We start from the raw sequence: 22,359 nt of genomic DNA, 5'->3' as shown, positions 1-22,359 counted from the left end.
AGTCATTAGTATATCTGAGATGTTGACAGTCATTGGTATATCTGAGAGATGTTGACTGTCATTAGTATATCTTTGAGATGTTGACAGTCATTAGTATATCTGTGAGATGCTGACTGTCATTAGTACATCAGTGAGATGTTGAGTCATTAGTAAATCTGAGATGTTGACAGTCATTAGTATATCTGTGAGATGTTGACAGTCATTAGTATATCTGTGAGATGTTGACAGTCATTAGTATATCTGTGAGATGTTGATTGACATTAGTATATCTGTGAGATGTTGATTGTCATTAGTACATCTGTGAGATGTTGACGATCATTAGTATATCTGAGATGTTGACAATCATTAGTATATCTGTGAGATGTTGATTGTCATTAGTATATGATATACTAATGACAATCAACATCTCACAGATATTATCTGTGAGATGTTGATTGTCATTAGTACATCTGTGAGATGTTGATTGTCATTAGTACATCTGTGAGATGTTGACTGTCATTAGTATATGATATACATGTACTAATGACAATCAACCAACATCTCACAAATATTATCTGTGAGATGTTGATTGTCATTAGTACATCTGTGAGATGTTGACTGTCATAAATATATCTGTGAGATGTTGACATCATTAGTATATCTGAGATGTTGACTGATTTAATTCCCCCCATAAGGTAAAATAGGCAGTGACAATATTATAGACTATAACAGACAGTAATGTTTGGTCAAGTGGTCAGGCGTTGCAATTACCATATTGTTAAAGGGGCTTTCCTCAATCCCTGGTTTTCGCATGAGTGTTTATTGAAGTTGACATTGACTGCTTATTTGATTTTAGTCATTTGTTCTCCTTTGAAAGTAGTGCACAGGTAGTCACTTTGCTCAAAGATAAAGCTGATAAAGACCTACCCCTTTAAAGCCTGGCGCAAAATGGACCGGAATCAGAATCAATGCCAAGTTTGGATGGGCTTTTTTGGGCATGGCTCTGCATAATGAGTCTGTCTTTAACGGTTGCGATCATTCGCATTATCTGCGTAATATGGTGTTCTCAAATCACGCTTGGACTAATCACAGTCCTTCTGGATAGAGGGACTGTGGATTGATATAGGTACAGCCTTCGCAATACACGAAAGAAAAAAGAAAGAAGGAAAAGACAGTGTTTCCGCTGCCGCTCGCCAGACAGTCAAATGGCGAATAAAACGTCAGATTGGCGAATTGTTTTCAGCCCCTCTTTGCTAAACTGGTGAACCCAATTTTTCAGGGGGCCGATACGCTGATCAAGAGTGCAGCAGACAGGCAGAGAGATTTTTCAACATCCTTGTAGCCATTCTTGCCTTGCTTTAGTGCGCAGTCTCAGACATACTGTAATCAGTAACTTAGGGAGTAATTTGCCATGCTTTCAGATGCCTGCATGCAGTGACCTCGATTTTTCATGACGACAAGTGCATAGCTTTGTAAACAATGGCCTTACGCAGTCAGAAAACACTATTTGATTCCGGGGTATTTTCAAAAGCTTAGCAGACAGCAGCAGCCGATGGTCGCAAGGGTGGTGAACAGAATGAAACCAGTGTGACAAAAACGAGAAGGACATGACGGCGACCTTAGAGGCAGCTACATACAACGTGCAGCACTGCTGCGCCTGGCATGTCCGAGTACGACTTCCAAGTCAGCGGAAAAGAAAATTGCACCGTGACTGTAGCTCGTCCGCTGAGTTGCGGGGTAAAATAAGTTATGAAAAAACGAGGAACTGCATGGGAATTGTTTGTTGAATTTCCATGGTTAGTGTTTGACAATGAGAAGAAGTTTTTTTCTGTACCACATACGAAGTGTCAGGCGGCTAGACAGGACAATATTTACATCCGGTAGGCGATCAGACATTCCAGAGAAGGACAATTTCAAGAAACCTTAGAAAACATCAGGACATGACTTGCAATGAATGCACCGCAAGCAGCCGCTGATATGAGTCAGTTCAATTTGATAAAAACATCCTTGAGAAATACGTAAGTGTAAGTCAGAAAATGTTGACACACTGTTGAGAATAGCTAGTGAAGGCCCATCCATAGAGCAGTTTTATTTTGAAACTAAATGTTTGGACAACCAATAGAGATAGGAGACTGTTTACACCTGGTGTACAAAATGTAATTACCAGTACACTTTCTCAAAGTGAACAATTGGTACAAAAATTAGACTCTGTGATTAGAGAACTGAAAGCACTTGATGATTGAGGCAGAGAATATCTTGAAGTTACCCTGTAAATGATTTTCATGTGATACAGAAGTCATATAAATAAATGTGAAGCACTCAGGAAATAAAGTTTGTTGTGAATGTTACAAGTAATAAAGAAAGCAGTTTGTTCCGTAAAAGTTGTTCCTAACTTGTTTTGCCATTTTTTGTTCCAGTACTGTAGCAGCTGATAGGACCGGCCTGAGTATATTATTTGTGAATGTGACTGTCACTAAATATTCAACTGTCAGCTGTCTACAATCACAAATGCCAAATACATGTAATTTTGGATGGCTAGTTCTGGCTAATCAATTTTGGTCTCAATTAGCCAGAATAGCGAACAGGTAATGTTAGCCAGAGGAAGCACTGAAAAGATACCAATGTCATCAAATAGGAGCTTGCTGAGTTGATTTACTGAAGTTTTGGGTCATATCCACATTCGAGAATGATTCGGCTACTGACCAGCCGTATGTACATACGGAATTGGCGCCGTACGTATTGGAAATAACCATCAAGAAAGTAGTAAACATAAAAAAATCAAAATAACCCGAAATTGGCAATGAAAGTTTACTAAACTGTATTCATCTGAACATGAACAGAGAAATACGGTCAGGATAATGGTAGGAAGTAGGTGAATGACACGACGTCATGACCGATTATAGCTAAAATAAAAAAATAAAGTTACTACATCACAGAAGGGTCGAGATTTCCATGAATTTAATGTGCAATTAGTGTGCTATGTCCAGAGATATTGCACCAAATTTGATAAAACACAGTACAGATGTTGATTTCAAAGTGTTGTAGTAGCATGCAAAGACATTAATCATATCATGTCAATTAATTATGTATTTGCATATTTAACGAATTTTCACAATTAGGCTGATACATCAAGAAGTACTTCATCAGATTTGTTGAAACTTGGTATAGATGTTGAGCTCATGTTGCTTTAACGGTGTATAAGGACTTTTATCAGTATCATATTAATTAATTTCTAATTTACATATTTAATGACTTTTCCTAATTAGTGTGATGCGTCCAGAGATCCTGCATCAAATTTTATGAGACATGGTAGAAATATTGATCTTCCAGTAGTGTAAAACTGAATAGTGACATCCTGTTGATAAATCATTTATTGACTTATTTAACCCTTTTCCTGACAAGTCCATATTTCACCACCAGGTCAAGATGGTTAAAATTAATGAAACACAACATATTCCATATGATGTATTTTAACATAATACTGCACATTTGAAGGCTGTTGAAAACATAATACTGTAAAGTTGATTTTTTTTGGACAAAAGATGCTATAACATACCAAGCCAAGTGGGTGAAAATATGTCTTGTTTTGGCTCAATACCGCTTTTTACTGACTTGGCTGATGGGGAAGTGATACAGTTATTACTGTCTGGCAGGAAAAGGGTTAACCCTTTTCCTGCCAGACAGTATCACTTCCCAATCAGCCAAGTCAGTAAAAAGTGGTATTGAGCCAAAACATGACGTATTTTCACCTACTTGGCTTGGTCTGTTATAGCATCTTTAGTCGAAAAACAACGAGTTTACAGTATTTATGTTTTTGACAGCCTTCAAATGTACAGTATCATGTTAAAATACACCATATGGAATATGTTGTGTTTCATTAATTTTAACCATCTTGACCTGGTGGTGAAATATGGACTTGTCAAGAAAAGGGTTAACGACCTTTTGTGATTAGGGTGGCACCCCAGATTGGCTGAATAGGGAAACTGTGTTTTTAATGAGAGATCTATATTCGGAATGACTGCACTAAATCTGATGACACTTGCTGCAGATGTTGATTGTACAAAGATTTACCAGTCAAGAAAGGCATTTTAATTTTAGCAGTATCAATAGCTAATTATAGGAAGTCTCTTCTGTACTGAACATTAGGACAATTTTGGTTCACATCTGGCATTCTGACTGTTTTATGTCAAGAGCCATGACTTAGACATGCCTGGACCGGTTTCTTACATATTAAATGAATTTTGACATTTACAAAGCTAGGGTATGACATACTTAATTCTGTCCAACTTGGTAAAAGGACATAACCCTATGCCATTTATACAATTACTGTCTACGTGTTTACAATCCAATCCAATATGGGCATCAATCACAAACAGGGCTTTGGTACCCGCATTCCTTTTTTCATGCGCATCATATCGACTTCACTTCCACTGACAAAGTCCTAATTACAAGGGGGACTATGTCAATGTCAATGACTTGTTCCTATAGCATCTAAATCCAGATAAAAACAGTGATCAGAGACGCATAAAATACCCTTAAAAAAGTAAATGTACAAAAGCATTTCCTTGAATATTATTCAAACCATATTATGTCGGTAATAATGAGTTGTATTGGGAAACAAATCCCACACTGAGCAGATCGCAAATGCTATTATGCTTCCTCACCCCCTTATTAAGACTTAATTTATGTGTTACCAGAGGTCATTGTCAATCCTATGTACAGTGAAATCAGTCTAAACTTAACCCTGTCTAATCTGGAAACCTGTCAGTAGTAGACAGCTTTTGAAGTCCTTTCCACATACAACCTCTATAAACCAGAAAAGTTTTACTGTATTAAGTATGTATATAGAATCTGCTTGTCCCATTGCTATAGAAGTTGATATGCATGTTCCTAAAGTCAGGGTTTTACAGTGATTTTATTTTCTGGGAGTCCCTGGGATGCAAGATGTTTGAACAAGGGGGTCCCATCTACAAATCTGGGAGTCCTCAGATATAAGGGAGGGGGGGTATCAAAAGACAATTTTGTAACTGCCTTAATTCCCTTAAAACACTACACAGAGGTACAGTTCACTTTTTATTACTGGTTTTCATGACAGCAACATGAAGTATTTTAATGTGGTATATTATACAATATGCATTATATCACAGTGTTTTACATGACGCAAGATATTTTTGAACAGAGTTTTTCAAAGTTTGGTGACTTTAGTATGCTGAAAACACCTTGTTACTAACATGTACCACTGAAATGGTCATTTTACAAACTCTTTACAATCTGCCTACAGCTCCTTCAGCAAATAACCTGGCTGCCTGCATGAATTCAAAGTCGTCAATTACAGGACCAACTAGTTTGATAAACATCAACCTGTTAAGTCATAGAGGGTTCAGCCTGTTCCTTGCCCTCTGTTTAATGGCATTCTGCACTGAGAAACCCCTTTCACATGGGGCAGATGACAGTGGGGTTATTAAAGCAATTTGACTCAGAATGGCAAAGTCAGGATACTCATTCTTAAAATCTGTGATTAATAATTTGACATACTTATTAAAGTGAAGAGCAATTCTATGGGATCTTGTGAAATGGTTGAATAAGAGAAAGTATGACCTTGCTCTGTCAGCATCAATACCCGCTGTATTGTTATAATAATGTGATAAATTGTCAAGTTGGCTTACTCCATACTCTGGCAGATTACTCACATTTTCTGGATATCTACTTGGATTAAACACCACATCAAAACATTCAAGAATATATAATTCTTCTTCTGGGAAACAATTTTCTAAATTCTGAACAAGTTTATCAATGTATCTTTCCCTCAAACTTCTGAATCTTTGTCTGAGGGGCTGATTGTCAGTTATCTCAACATCATTATTAGCTCATATTTGGTTTTATATATAAATACCAAAAAGAGCTTATAATGATGAGTCTGAGTAGCATCTGTATGTCTGTATATTTGTGGGTATGTATGTGCGGATGTATGTCCGTCACACACAAAAGCTCCCATACCGCCAAAGCTACCGTCTCAGTATTTGGTGTACAGGTAGATGTAGGGGTTGAGATGTGAATTTGTTCAAATGAACACATCAGTATCAAAAATGTGCAAATGAGGTAAGAAAAAGGGAAATACTGCAAGTGTGCAGGAGTGGTGGCAGCGAACTGAATCAGCCCACACATCTGAATAAGAGGATTTTGACCTTTAACCTATTTGTATGCAGGGTACCAATTATGTTTGGGAGTGGTAGCAGTAACTGAAACAGCTAATTGGTCATTTCCTGTCATTGTTTATGAACTGTGACATATTAACAGATCTGCTGAAACCATGGATGTCTATTTTTGTACATCCATGGTAGAAAGATTCTCTGCTATGTATGTTGCTAAAGTTGACCTTCAGTACCTAAAGTTTCAGACCTTGTTTACTTTTGTCATTCTTAATTTTCTGGTTTAAATATTTCTTGTTGTTTTTCTGGTTGTACTGTGCAGAAATTGTCATAACATCAACGTATAATTTTCCTGCACTGAACAGATAGAAATAACACTTATTGTTGATCTTTGGTATGTACCAATTCTGATCAAATTTGAGCGACACCGTATAATTGCGGTATTTTATTTATTTTTCTGACCATTTGGGGGAACCTCACCTAGCTCACTGACTTCTCTCACGGTCTGGGAATCATGTGTAATTGTATTCAAAGTTTCCTTGGTAGAATCAACACTTTTCCTGATATGAGACAAGTTTACTGAGTCTTTCTGAAAAGTCAGACTCAATATTCCAATAATTGTTAGAACATCAATTAGCAGTGCAGAGAACAACACAAACAGGGAGTTTGACATGAATTTCAAGAGTTCGTCAGCCTTACCACCCTTTTTATCACTCTGTAGTGCAAGATAAATAGGCTGAAAAGCAGTGAATATCATCTTTACAGCAGATTCTACTGACAGCCAACGTACCGATGTTTGTTCTGTGATTTGTTTTGCTTTACCGTTTAGTATACATTGTATCTCTCTCAGTTTGTCATATCTGAGTGAAGAGTTGCTGAAGTACTTGTACAAAGAATGAATCATGTTATGGTACTCCTTGCAGTAATCTATTTCTTTGCCGGCTTGAGATGCAGCAAGGTTGAGTCTATGAGCAACACAATGTACTTGCACAAGATTTGGGTTACGGCCTTTCAACTTAGCGCCCAGTCCATTCAAACGACCCGTCATGACAGCGGCGCCATCAGTGCCAAGTCCGTATACTTTAATTTATGGATATTTTCATCGCAGATTCCCTTTCTAATCAAATAGTCAATCAGTGCAGTTTCAACTCAAGCAGCGGTACAGTCTGTGATATGTTCATTACCTAGAAACAAAACCATTGCTTCACCATTTCCGATGTACCTTACGTAGATGGCGAGTTTCTTGTGAATTGTTATATCGCATGTCTCGTCCAACATTATACCAATGTAGTCACTCGTACCGATGCTATCCATCAGATACTTGGAAATTACGCGTTCGATGCACTCCTCAAATTCCATGACTATTTGAGGTCGTTTATAGTAGTCAATATTCAAACCATTCAGGTTTTGGACATGCATTAAATCTGTTAATACGTCGCACGGGAGATCGCGTTTTGCTATGAGGTAAACGGTACGCAACTGGGCGACATACGACTTCATACTATCGCTCTGACCTCGGGACTTCAAGTCATCTGCGGCTTTACAAGCAGAGGCAAAGTTAGACTTCAATGACAGAATCTGGATGCTCTGAACATGATTTCTTGAATCTTGGTGCCGAGTAAGGGTAGAGTTCTGAAAATTAGGACATCCATCCGTAAAAGGGTTCTTTGAATTAGCTTTCATACATACGTCGCACGTCATTACATTTCCATCTTCAAAATAACACAACCATAAACTTGTCTAGCCAACTTTTTTGGAATGTACGGCCCTTCTTTGGCAAATTCGGTAGGGTTCCATCAGTTTTATCCGAATCGCCTGGCATCGCTGCTTTCTCTGATACCGTATCTGAATTATGAAGCCGGCCTCTGCTGGTACCAGCACTACCGCCAAAGAATTTTCTGAGATCAGACTGATGTGGTTGTTTCGCAGCCGCCATGATTAAAACATGCCTGATTCTTTGTTATGGACTCTAACACAATTGTCCAATCAAAGGGCGGTTTTCACAGCGAAAGCAGTCCCAATATCGGAACGCGTTCATGATACATGTGATAAGCATTGACCGTTGGTGATGTATGTTACAAGGTATCCGATTGGTAATTTGAAACAGCAGCCGAAATCTATCATGCGTCATAGTACCACGATTTTACATATAAGGAAGTTGCATTTTGAACAGACCAATGATCTTTGCAAATGTGTGGACATTCCATTTCATGGAGGGACGGCCAGTGACTGTACGGATGTACATGTGTGTGTTTATTTTCTGCGTCCCATGGGACGCAACATTTATTTTTTTAGCGTACGGGTCGAGGTTTTATGCGTCAGAGACGCAATATCTTGCGTCATGTAAAACCCTGTAAAGTTGACCTCCAGTACCTGAGTTGCAGACCTTATTTAAGTTATTTGCTTTTGTCATTCTTGTTTTTCTGATTTAAATATTAGTTTAATGGACCAATTCAAACCAAATGTGAGCACAGTGTCCTTAACGGTATTTTCTGAGGCCTTTAAATATTTAAGTTATCGTTAATGTTACACCTTGCTGGTTTCAACCAACCAAGGTGACCTTATAAGGACAGATATACTTGGAAATATATGGGGTAAATTTACATTGATGAATAATAGTTTTTTTTTTCTGCACTGCAGTCAAGAGGAATCATGGGTTGGTTCCATTGAAGAGAATGGAGATTTATTCTACTTGGAACAAGATGATGATGGACAACAGGATTTGAGTAATTACAATCAGAATGGTGGTCTTCCTGCAAATGGTAAAGTGAAAAACAGGAAAGGTTTCCACAGAATAAAAAGAATTATGAAAGGAAAGAATGAAGAGGAGAACAAACTTCACTTAAGTATGTCAGATCCAAACCTATCAACAAGTTTCAATGAATTCTCTAGTAATACAAGAGAACATAATTTGAATGGAGTTCCAAAAAATGTGAGTGTATTTCTAAATCCAGGAAGAGCTAATGTAGGTGGACAGACTCTCCTAGAGGAATTGTTTGGGATTATTCCCGGAAAATGTTCAACAAAGAGAGTGTTGTCACCAGTGACTTCACCAAGGAGGAGAAGTGATATAAGGTATGATGGACTATCACATGATTATGAGAAGATTATTGTGCAAGGCCTACTGCCAACCGGAGTAGCAATGAAAACTGGACAGATTAGTATAGGTAGGTGTGAGTTATACAATAATATGGTTCCAGTAATACCAGTATATTAGGAATATGTTGAGCTCAGAAATGTCTTGAGAAATCTTTCAAAGTATCATTAATTTGAAAATTCACATGTATTGCTTTTCATCACTAAATTTTTAGCAAGCAGAAAAATTACATGTAAACCAATCAATAATAATTGTTTGATTCGCTGAACAAAATAAATGGGGAGGTCAAAAGAGACAAAACTGAATAAAAAATAAATACAGTGTACTGTACATTACCCACACTCCCAAAACAAATCAAATGATTTTCAAAGTTAAATTAGAGCCAGGAATATATCTAAAACCACGTGCCATCAATCTTCGAATCATGTTAGGCCAAAAAAAATAAATTTTGCTGTTCTGATAACATGGTTTTCAAAAATAGGGTAGGTATGTCAGAAGGGATTTCTTTTTCCAAAATATTTTTATTTGTAAATATGCATTTTTCAGGGGTTCAGGGCGTTCAAACACTGGCAACAACATTTCCAGAAAAATGCATCATGTAAAAGGAATAAGAAAAACATAAAAAAGACATCCTCGTCCAAGCAAAAATCAATGTTATGTAACGAACGCGTGATTTTAAGGGTTTTTTCTTTGTTTTTTTTTACTTCCGTGTTTACGTATAGTAGCTCGAAAAAAGTTAAGGGTCGGCAGGTAAATATAGGGTAGGTCGAGTTTTTTTGTTCGGCCTTACTAACTTAGATTTGAGTTACGGAACTGGTATGACCATTTTAAAATTATTTTCTAACCTTTCATTTCAAACAGAGGTAGCTCTTTGGCGTAAAAACAATGTTTACATTTCCTTTGAACGTTTTTTCACAGTGGATAGAGGTATATTTTGCAGTTTCGATGGCCAAATATCTTCGCAAAATGTACGAATACTGACTAGAATATTTCCGTATACAGCTGATTTTCTTCTGAAAATGCAAAAAAAAAACGAGCGGCAACGGAAACACAGTTATGGCAGATTTTCATATTTGTATTTTCCACAATGAGTCCTCTGCTTGGCTTTTTGGTGCTTCATCAAGTACCCTAGGGTGACAATGCTGACTGATCAGGATGTGTTTGTCTCCATGTACACTTTCAGTTTGCAGATGTAATTTCTTTCCTTTCCATGGGATGGTCGCCAAGTGTTAGTGTATTTGTATTTGGCACCACAATTAAAATTTGCTTAAAGCGCAGTGGTTGTCGTGCTACGCGTGCGCGATTTTTTTGTTGATAAACATGAATTTTTGTAAAGATAAGTAAGTCTTCTCAACTTCAATCTGAGTGAGATGGGAGCGGTCCCCCACTTTATTAACGCCTTTGTAGGACTCAACATCGTGCATTAGTAAAATATTAAGATCGGAAACGAACTTCAGTGGTGTATTTCTATTTATAAACTCATGTAAGGCAACGAACATAGAGACACTATACTCGGCACCTTATGTCGCCAAGTTTACTGCACGCAGTCACAGTGAACAAATGGATGTGATCGCGTGCGGTCACGCTGGTTGTACACAATGCTATGTACAGTACAGTAAAAATACATCACTAAAATGATCAGCATTGTATATATATGTAGACTAGCAACAAGCACAACGCCTAACACAAAAATTACACTCAAGAGCATGATCGGCAAGCCAGAGCACAGCACGGGCCGCGGGAGATGCTGTTGCATTGAGACGATGCTGTTGAGACGGTCACCGTGTTGACGTACACGGGTATAAGAGAATCCGGTCCCACAACGTACCGGCCTCGCGACGACTTGGCCCACTACCCACTGTTGATCACCATTTCTAACTTCTTCTAGTAATACGTGGCAAGAAATACTCAAATGACCGGAAACAATAGACAAAACGAGCGGGTTTTCGCGGCATTTGGCAGGAAAATTGCACAGATACACATAGGGACGTATCGAGAGATCCTGCGCACGGTCATGGCAGTGATCCAACGGCTAGCTAGTGTTGGCCTACCGGTGCTACGCAAACTTCGTTGTTGTACCTCCTGATTGCCGGGTAGGTCTGAATCCTCTTTCAAATGAGATAACCCCCCACATAACAAGAAGACCTATGAAAGGTCCTTCGCTTGACTTGATATCTGTGCTCGGAATTCTCGTTTGCATCCCCCAACGGGGTAAACTTCGTAGTGGAGTTGGATTCTCCGTAGCCGAGTGTAGCACACCATATACTTGGTTCTCTTGACACGGACGTTCATGCAGACCACGGAACATATGCTTCTTGCTGCAGCGGGCATTGCTCTGACAGCTGTAGATTTCTGTAGCTTGCGTTATTGTCAATTGTACTCCTGTTGGGCCTCTTGAAATGAAAGCTCTCGTTCTTGCTAGCCATGTCGTAGACTAGAGCCCAGTCATTGATAGTCTGTTGGCATATACACGCGTACAGGTAAGTGTTTAGCTCCATGTCTCGAGCGATAACAGTAGCCGAGCCCCATTCAACTGATTCAAGAAAATCATGATCAAATTTGGTCTCAATCCAGCGTGTAATTACTAGATTTGGTAAGTTGGTATGCTTCTGACAGATCAGCCGCCATTTTAACAAGCGGCAATATCGCAAACATTATAACCAACCCGTAACGTATAGTGCGACATTCTTGGATATGTTGACAACAGGGGGGACCCCCTCAGGAGCATGCACAGCGCGACGACCACTGCGCTTTAAAATCTTGTAATTGCAGTTGAACTTGAAGAATTGGAAAAACAAATATGCATGTGTACTTTATCACAAAAACTTCAAACTGATCTAACTCTCATTCTTGTCAATGATGATATTGCAATCTATATTTCCATTCATGCAAATATACATTGATTTTTAAATGAAAGGTGATTCTCTGGTGGCTATCAATGGAATACCAGTAAACTTTGACAACATTGATAGAGTGTTATCAACGATATCAGTTCCAGAGGAGGTGAGTGTCACAATACAAATGATATTTCATCTACTGAAGACTTAGAACATGAAAAAATGTGTTCCCCATGCCAGATGATGATGGATGGCCCCTTCTGGCTCTTAGAGTCACTGACTAGCATTGATGAGCATGTCATTGTCCAGCACTTGCTGTTCAATGCTTTTGTGACAATTTTTAGTCCAAGAAATTCATAATATTGTGTGAAGAAGTGATGACCATAATAGGACAATTGAATTGCTTCATTCAAAATGTTGTTTGAACAGTACAATATGTTAATTACACGACTCTGATTTTGCATATCACAGAACAGACATTGGCTGTTAGGCATATGTTTACAAAGTTTACTGCCCTAGACAAAGATTGTGTATTGCCATAATCTCAGTACAATTCATAAAGTATACAAACATAAGATTTTGTGCTTTGTATGAATGGTTTATATCATTTTAAAAGATAAAAGTCAAGACAATTGCATATCTACAAAAAAAATAAGTTGCACTTCAACATTATATTCTTGAATGTTCAGTGAATGCTGGTATTCTGTGGACGGACCATGCTTCACCCAAAGTCCTTCTATCCCAAAGAGGGACCATGCTTCACCCACGGACCCTCTATCCCAAAGAGGGACCATGCTTCACCCACAGACCGTCTGTCAAATAGAAGGACCATGTGTCACCTTTTTAAATAGCAAAATCTCATGCAGTTATTTCCTAAAGATGTCTTTTTGTCAAAAATGGAGTGCTGATTGTAAGCTTTCACCATTACATAAGGCACTATGGGCCCAATATGACATTTTGGCTGTTACTTGATACTCTCTGAGGCAAACTCTGTTCATATACAAAAAGGCTAGTTTGTTGACCACTTCCAGATGATGCTTACAGTATCTCACTATAAACATTATGGGCAATGCCATGAGGTCTTGACCAATTCCAAAGGACTTTATTAGTATGCCTGTATACTGATAACGTCAAGAACTCATTTACTTCACTTACTGTACGGTACGATAGTAAGTGAGGCTACCCACAATTCCCCTTGATTTGTGCACTCAGACATTGTTTGCTAAAGGCTTCTTCAATTTTATCAATTTCTCAGCAATTAAAAACTTAGAATTTAATTCAAGATTATTTGTTAAAAATATGTACTAAAATCATTGATTATGTTTAGAATTCAAGAATAAATTGAATAGTTTCCTTGAAAATATTGTGTATGGCTGTCAAAAATTTATGTTGACAAAATTACAAAATTGTTATCTCCTCCGAGGAAAAGGGGTAGATCTTCTCATTATTCACAGTATCAGAAAGTTATGATTATCAAAAAAATGTCAGAATTTGAAATAACACCGAGCTGTTCTGTGTACAGAGGAAAATTGCTTCAGCTCAATGCGTGATCTCTGTGTGTACTGATCATGGAGAATTGTGGGTAGCTTCACTTACTGTGTGACTATTGTTAGCAAACAGCTGTCACGATTATTGTATGGTTCAACTCCTTCCTTCTACCTCAATGGTGCTGCTAATTACTGCCCAGGACTGCCGTGTGACTACCCAGCATATAACAGTTTTTCTTTCTCTTTTAAACAAACAAACATTCCAATATGTAAATATATCCCTAATAATTTCATGCAGAAATTTCACTTGACCTTGTAATTTGTGTCTTCTAGACATTTAGAATGCTACAAAGCTTTTAAACTGAAAACTTCATTAGTATACCATTACACCTTGATTCTGGTTTTCTCTAACCAGCTATCTTGCTCCCTTAGAAAATACCTGGCAATGTGGAGTTAATCACTTTATGTCAAACAAATACAACAATGTATACATCTCTTCCTGATGTTTTTGTGCAGAAATGTTCTCAAAGGGGTTTGCTTTAACTTTACTATTGACAGTTTATAGCATGGTTGATTTCTTGGGTAAAATGTTATAACAGTAATAATTGACATGATGATTATACTCTCAGATATTTTACAAGATTCTGCTAGATTTTAAAATATTTAAAGCAGGTACTGTAGAAATTGCAGGGTATGGTGTTTTTCCAATTTTTGTCTAAAGAAAAATACTCATGCTCAAGAATTGAAAAAATGAAGGTCATTTATGTTTCAAGATTCAACAAAGGAGTAAATTGTGGTCGATGGGGGGGAGGGAGTGAGACTACTTGAACCCTCCAGCTCCAACGATGTACGAGTTTTCATAGATGAAACAATATCTAGTGGGGAAAACTATCAAGACAGAGTAAGCAAATATTCAGTCATGTTTCACATCATTTCACATCATTATTGCTAGAACTAGAATACTGGCAATGATTAGTGCTTGAATTTTGAAGGAGTTTATTTGTAATTGATTTCAATATCAAGCACACCAAAAACCACACCAGTTAGAAATCAGATTCAGATTGGAAATGTATATCTGAAATTATATTTTTGTAGAAAAATCAGCAGATCAGGTGTTGCATTTGATCTTTTGTGCTATGCACTGCTGTAAATTACTTGTTATTTCAAAGGGGTTGGCCAAGTCAATATTAAACAGCTACAGCTAGTTATTGAGCAACAAAAAAGCATTAGGTAATTTTGATTGTTGTTTTCAATGAAAAATTACAGCAGAGCTATGTCAATTGCAAGGTCAAATCTGCCTTTGATTGTAGGTTATAATTCAAGTTGAAAGGCCAGAGCTGAACAAGGATAGATTGATACTGCAGCCAAGGAGAATCCTACCCAATGGAAGTCTTGTGAAATTAATAACAGGGAATAAAGTAGAAGAAACTAATAGTGTTATAGAAAGAGTACCTCATGTAGTGATGTATCTGTCCCTGGCTGGTGACCTAGCAGATTCTGAAGAAAGCAAGGTAGGTTGTCCAAAAACCTTTTGATAGCAATTTATACAGTACAGCCATGAAGACCAGACAAACATTGTATTACGTTTGTTTTTTTAATGCCTTCTTCATAGGTTTTTAGCTACTATAGACGATAGTCTATAGAAGCTATTGGGATGGGTATCCATCTGGCGTCCGGCGTCAGTCTTTATGTATGTATGTATGTATGTATGTATGTATGTATGTCCGTTTGTGAGGCGTCCATCCACTCAAATATCTTGAGAACAGCAGTACTTACTGATTTGATATTTGTTTTGTAGATGAAAAATATGATTATGAGAAACTAATTTTTTAATTTTTTGATATTGTTGAAAATATGCAAATTAGCACCAAAAAGGCGTTTTTGGTAAAAAAACTTCTTCATAACCGCTGGTCAGACAGCTTTGTTATTTGGTAAACAGGTCCCTAGGGATAACCCAACTTAGATTTGTTCAAATTGTGATGAAATATGCAAACCTGTATTTTTAAGGAATTTTTTGTCATTGTTGGTCAAAAATTTATTTCATCAAAAACACTCATCTGACAGCTTTGATATTTAGTATACAGGTTCCTACAGATGAACTAAATATGATATATTGAATATATGATGAAATCTGCAATTTTGTATTTTTGGTGCAATTTTGCCATTTTTAGTCAAAATATTTGTTTCTCAATAGTTTAATAGTTACTCATCTGATAGTTTTGATATTTGTTATACAGGTTCCTACGCTTTATCTTAATGTAATGTATTGAAATTATGATGAAATCTTCAATTTTGTATTTTTGGTGCAATTTTGCCATTTTTAGTCAAAATATTTGTTTCTCAATAGTTTAATAGTTACTCATCTGATAGTTTCGATATTTGTTATACAGGTTCCTACGCTTTATCTTAATGTAATGTATTGAAATTATGATGAAATCTTCAATTTTGTATTTTTGCAGCTAATTTTGCCATTTTTTGTCAGGCCATCCAGAAATGAGCTATCAAAGATATCCTCCTTCATCATCAATACATGTGTCACAAGAAGTTATTCTCTACATAACACAGCAGAGCTCTGTCGACTGTTGGGTCGTTTGTTTTTTTCAAAACCGCTGGTCAGACAGCTTTAATATTTTGTTTACAGGTTCCTTAGGATGACCTTAGTGAGATAATTTCATACAGTCAGGAAATACTTAAATTTGTATCCATGTCTATAGTAGCTTCAGGGACTTTGGCCCTATGTTTGTTATTTTCCGGCATTTTATATGACTCGAATCTTTGGTTCAAAGTGAAAGTTCGGCATGTGAAATGTTTTACAAAACAAGTTTGCCGCTTCTGATTAAAAACAGCACTGCATCGGTCAATGGTCTATACGTCGCTTGGTAACTATGGAAACCAGCAATTTCCAAGAATAGCAGGTCAATTACTCCAAGCATTATGCTCCCATGGGACTAGGTAGGACCATGGTCCCACAGAGGGCTTTCAATTCGACAAAATGGAATTACTCACGTTTTTTATCTGTCACCTCTGAACATCAAATACATGTTGACCACGAAATTAGTTCAGTCAAGTCACGTCAATTTGTAAATTTTGATACATTTACATTTCAATTGTATGTTTGACTCATCATAAACAAAGGTCGCAGTTCTGGTTCAAGGGTGTTCACACAGGAGACACTATCGACTCCAGTCTACCCCAAAAATTGTTAATGTCTTTTAAAGCCGATAGACGCAAGTTGCTGTGAAGACCAGCAGCCCAAAACTGACAGAAAGAATCTCAGATTTAGTTCTTTAGTATGTATCGCATCGATATAACTTAAAAAAAAATGTTATGCTTTTAACTTTCTACAAACTGTGGAGGGACGGTGCATCGTAATACCATACAGCTACCAATGTTCAGAACTTCTGTTGTCATATTTCCCGGTCGGATAAAGCCGCATGCAGAAGTACTGTCATATACTTGCTTTAATTTACTGAAACCTGGAATTGTACTTTACACGATGACTACAGAGGCTGACTCAGACTTTAGTATGGTACTGACTCGATATTGCAAACTGCAGTGTCCACCATTACATTAAATCCCTGTTTCTTCTTGTCTGGATTAAACTACCGGTATAGACAGTTGGATCTAGAGCAAAGTCGTTTGTGTAATCGTAAAAAGTTAAGGACAAAAATACAAGCACTGGGCAACAATTCAAAACTTGTTATTATTCACACTCCCTAATATGAAATGGTTTAATCTGGTGCTTCTATGTATCAGGTTTTGCCATCATGCTTTAGCTCATGTAAGATGTCTACTCTATGGTAAATGACGGACAAATTCATTCAGGGAATTCCCCTGGCATATTTTATAACAATGTGGTCTGTGCCTGTGATATTACTAATACTGTGTCATGAACTTTATTTATTGTAAATGGCCACAATAATCAGGGGTTAAAATTTCCTGGCAAAGTCTGCTAGACCAGGACTAGTGAAAAATGCAATCTACTAGGCTAAGTCCTGCATTAAAATTCACTAGTCCTGCATTACTGCTTACATGTACATGTAATTTCTTACTGTAAGGGAGTTTATTTATTAGAGAACCATATTGGTGGTCAAGAATGGCTACATTTACATTCCATCAGCCTACAAATACAAGTGAATGTCTACTTAGTGGACAGATGGTTGAATAGAACATCATCAATATCAGCATCATTGTCATTTGCCATGAATTGGCTCTACTTTCAATTTATGCCCTTGAATAGTCTACCATGCAAACTGCTGTCAAGCCTGCATGAGATCTCATGGCTGGCTAAATGTCACTGCAGGACTATCAGCTTGCTCAACACAGGCCCGCTTTTTAGCTCCATTATATGCATATGTACAAATGCAAATGGGAGGTATTCGTATAAGGTGGAAAAATGTCGTCTGTATGTATGTATGTATGTATGTATGTATGTATGTATGTCCGTCCACATCAAAAACTCCTAAACCGTAGCACCTACTGTCTTAGTATTTGGTGTACAGGTGCACCTAGGGGTGGAGATGTAAATTTGTTCAAATGAACATGTCAGTGCCAAAAATATGCAAATGAGGGGAAAAAAGGAAAAATCCTGCAAATGGCTAAAACTCAGTAAGCATTGGTCAGATTTGGTTGAAACTTGGTATGCAGATTTCTTTAGGTATTCTAAATTATGTGTGCAAAAATTGGGATGAAATTTGCATGTTTGTATTTTTAGGGTATTTTTTCCATTTTTAGTCAAAAAATCTTGTTCTCTGAAATCGTTTGTCTGATTGCTATGAAACTTAATATTCATGTTCCTCAGGATGACCTCAGTCATGCTTGTACAAATTGGTATTGATATTGTCATATTTGTAATTTTGGGGCAATTTTCCCAATTTTTGATAAAAAAAAATTTTATCCAAAAACTACTGATTTGATAGCTTTGATATTTGGTATACAGGTATCTAAGATTAATCTCAATATAATGTATTGAAGGTACCGTTATGTTGAAACTGGCAATTTTTTTTTATTTTGGAGGCAATTTTTGCCTTTTTGGTCAAAAAATTTTTCTCCTAAAACTTCTGATCTGGTAGCTTTGATATCTAGTGTACAGGTTCCTAGGGTTTATGTTAAAATTAGATATATTCAAAATTAGGATGAAATCTGCAATTTTGTATTTTGTGGGGCAATTTTTCTCATTTTTGGTCAAAAAATTTGTTTCTCAAAATTTACCAGTCTGATTGTTTTGATATTTAGTAAACCGGTTCTTCGGGTTTTTGTTAAAGATATATTGAAATTAAGTTGAAATCCGGAATTTTGAATTTTTGGGGCAACTTTGCGAAACTGTCAGTTTTACTGGGATATCTTTCATTTTGTATTTTTAAGATTTTTCTTGGTAATTTTATACCTACTGGAACTAAGAGTATATAATGTGGTGATTTAGTAAGCATTTGATATGGTAAACTGTATTTGGTGTTGAAATGCGGTAAAAAAATCCTGACAGATTTTGAAAAATTCCAAACAAATGCCAATAAAAAATTCAGCCAGAGAAGGTTTGACAAAAAGAAAAGGTGGGAGAGTGGGGAAAAAAGAATGTACAATGGATCGGATAAAAAAGATAATGTACCTCATCGATCTTCCAGACACCGTCCCTTATCAAATGGTCCAACCCGATGTATTTTTGTGCGCAATTAACCATGCAGTGTCTTTTAGTTTAAGATGTCAAGTTAGGTAAGGATTTGAAAGGAATAGTCAAGTTCACCACAGTTTAACTTTATCTCTTGTGTCATCATCCTTGTGTAATTGGTTAAGTTTGTAAATTGTTCCAGATGTGGATGCACCAGCTGTTCTGGAAGAAAACAATGTTTACTTTTCCCTGTAGAGTTTCTGAGTTGATGATTGTATGTTGAAATTTCTCCATGTATCTGGTGTATGGGCAAAGTGTAAACATTGGTTGCATGTTATGTATTTCAGTCTATGTCAAATATTGTAAATGAAAAATCAGAACAGTTTACTGTGTTCTTGTAATATTTGTCAATACTTATACTGCCTTGCAGATTGATTGTCTTAAAGATTATCACAGAAGTAGAAAAGGAAAAGAAACTAATCAAATTGCTGTAACATATTCACTCTCAGTGCCTGTATAAGCCTATACTTAACTATTTTATCATTACATTCAGCTGTTGTTATATCTTTATCACTCTCCATGGGCCAAGGCACACTTGGGGTCAATGTCATCACTCTGGGCCAGTCTGTGTATGTCTGTCCATGTTTCATACAATTGTTGACTTGTTTTGATAACTATATGGGAGCGAACAGTGATGTTGTCACTATTTTTTGGTGGATGGGCTGAGTTTGATCCCCAAATTGAATCAAGAGTTCGTTGCATGATCGATCCAACAACACTTGTGTGATCCTGAACACGACATGACTCATATAATTGATTTACTTTCAATGGCCGATTGCATAAAGATGGCGATGACATCATAGGCATGCATTGTTGTCCTCAGGGTTACAAGGGTCAGTTTCCAGAATATAAATATTCATGCAAAAGTAAACATGTCCTCTGAGAATGACCTAATTAGGGACACCCCCTATTAGTGGTTATTGGTATGCATGAGATCTTGTGTAATGAGAGATCTCGTTAACACTGAGGCGACGGGTTCCCACAAGGCCGATCTCACGTTTCCATGTTTGTCGGTCGGCAGCTGTCACTTTGAGCAGTTATGGTCTGAACTACCCTGAGCTGACATGTGATCTTTACTGTGTTGATGTATTCGAGGTTCGTACAGCCTAGGGAGCCGTATGTAAATGTCGAATACTATTTGCATAATAAAAAATATTTTTATTACGCATTTGAGAGATGACAGACCGGGGAAATCGACTGTTAGCTACTCAGATGCATTTTTCATCGCACACCGACTCGCTCTCTGCCAAAACAGGAACTGCTCTGGCTGAGACCTTGTCTTGCGATCGTCCGATGCAATCATCGTTGTAACTCGATCATTATCCCAAACGCAAACGTGTTAGACTCAATCATTCACTTCACACAACCATACACAAAAGTACATCGTACTCACTGATAGTTTGCGAGTGAATGTTTTTTTATTTCCATGTCAACTGTGTAATAAAGGGTTGTAATACCGACAAATGTTCAGTCCGTGCATAGTCAAGTTCTGCGGTCCTCTGCAAACGGCATTCACACATTGTGCTCTCGCCAGCATGCTTGTCTGTACCGTGGGTGACACAGTGGTAACTGGCAAGTGAGGCAACAGTTGATTGTCTCATGAACACGATTGGGACGAGTTCCATGGCCTACTATCCGTCCTGCACGTCGACACATCACGCAACTACGTCTTCCGTCCGGATTGCGACCCATTCAATGACCAACTCTTTCCACATTGGTAGGAATGAGACGTGGTGCCGTCAGACTAGTTGCTCTTGGGGGACGTTGCCGTGATGAGAAATTACCGATCAGCTGTTTTGCTACTTGGGCGTTTAACATGAGCTGACGTCTGTATCTCGATCCACTTTGACCGTATCCATGAACTGATGCCATTAATGTTGTGGAAAGCGTTCATGAGTGCCTTGTTCAGCTCGTGGTAAAAACACAGCTCTGTGCCACCGTGGCGGTGATCGACCTGGCGTGTAGTAAGCCAGCCGTTGATTGGTCAAGTCAACACCTCTGAAGTACTAATTGTACATTACAGCAACGTTCGGGCATAGTACTTCAATTCGTTCAAAAGCACCGGTTCTTTTATCTTTACATCGGCGCCTCACTAGTGCTTGATTCGGTTTTCGTGCAGAGACTGCCATGCTCATAAATTTCACCATTTTTAGCTCCGCTGTCAGCGACGCGGAGCTTATCAAATAGGTTGATTTTCCGTCGTCGTCCGTCGTCGTCCGTCGTCGTCCGTCGTCCGTCAACAATTGCCTTCTCCTCTGAAACCGCAAGTCCAATTGCTTTGAAATTTTATATGCAGTTCACTTGGGGTGACCTCACTTAAGTTTGTTCAAATTGTGGTGATATTTGCATATTTGTATTTTTGGGGCATTTTCTGCTGTTTTTGGTAAAAAAATCTTCTTCTCTGAAACCGCTTGTCCGATTGCTTTTAAATTTAATATGCAGTTTACTCAGGGTGACTACAGTCAGATTTGTTCAAATCGTGGTGAAATTTGCATATTTGTATTTTTAAGGCAATTTTTGTCATTTTTGGTAAAAAAATTTTTAAAAATCTTCTTCTTCAAAACTGCAAGTCAGATAGCTTTGATATTTGGTACATATGTCCCTAGGGATGATCTATTTCAGATTTGTTCAAATTGTGCAGAAATATGCAAATTTGCATTTTTAAGACAATTTTTGCCATTTTTGGTCAAAAAATGTTTTTTCAAAAAGTACTGGTCTGATAGTTTTGAAATTTGGTATACAGGTTTCTATAGATGAACTTAGTAATATATTGAATTTCTGATGAAATCTGTAATTTTGTATTTTTGGGGCAATTTTTGCCATTTTTGGTCAAAAAATGTGTATTTCCAAAACTTCTCATCTGATAGCTTTGAAATTTGGTATACAGGTTCCTACAGATGAACTTAATGATATTTATTGAAATTATGATGAAATCTGTAATTTTGTAATTTTGGGGCAATTTTTGCCATTTTTGGTCAAAAAGTGTGTTTCTCAAAAAGTACTGTTCTGATAGCTTTGAAATTTGGTATACAGGTTTCTACAGATGAGCTAAGTAATATATATTGAATTTCTGATGAAATCTGTAATTTTGTATTTTTGGGGCAATGTTGCCATTTTTGGTCAGAAAATTTCATTCTCAAAAAAC

At 37.3% G+C, this 22,359-nt stretch overlaps 1 protein-coding gene across 1 annotated transcript in view; it reads left to right on the top strand.

Moving 5' to 3' along the window:
• The window catches only part of LOC139130641 (protein inturned-like), a 64,243-nt gene that overhangs the window by 2,290 nt on the left and 39,594 nt on the right, over positions 1-22,359 (top strand). The window contains exons 2-4 of the mRNA XM_070696383.1: positions 8,769-9,295; positions 12,143-12,228; positions 14,860-15,060. Coding sequence (XP_070552484.1) covers positions 8,769-9,295; positions 12,143-12,228; positions 14,860-15,060 — 814 coding nt within the window. The remainder of the gene's footprint in view (positions 1-8,768; positions 9,296-12,142; positions 12,229-14,859; positions 15,061-22,359) is intronic.

This window comes from Ptychodera flava, chromosome 4 (assembly GCF_041260155.1).
Source record: "Ptychodera flava strain L36383 chromosome 4, AS_Pfla_20210202, whole genome shotgun sequence".
NCBI classification, from domain to species: Eukaryota; Metazoa; Hemichordata; class Enteropneusta; family Ptychoderidae; genus Ptychodera; species Ptychodera flava.
Note: the sequence above shows the minus strand (reverse complement) of the source record. Positions and strands in the feature narration are given on the sequence as shown.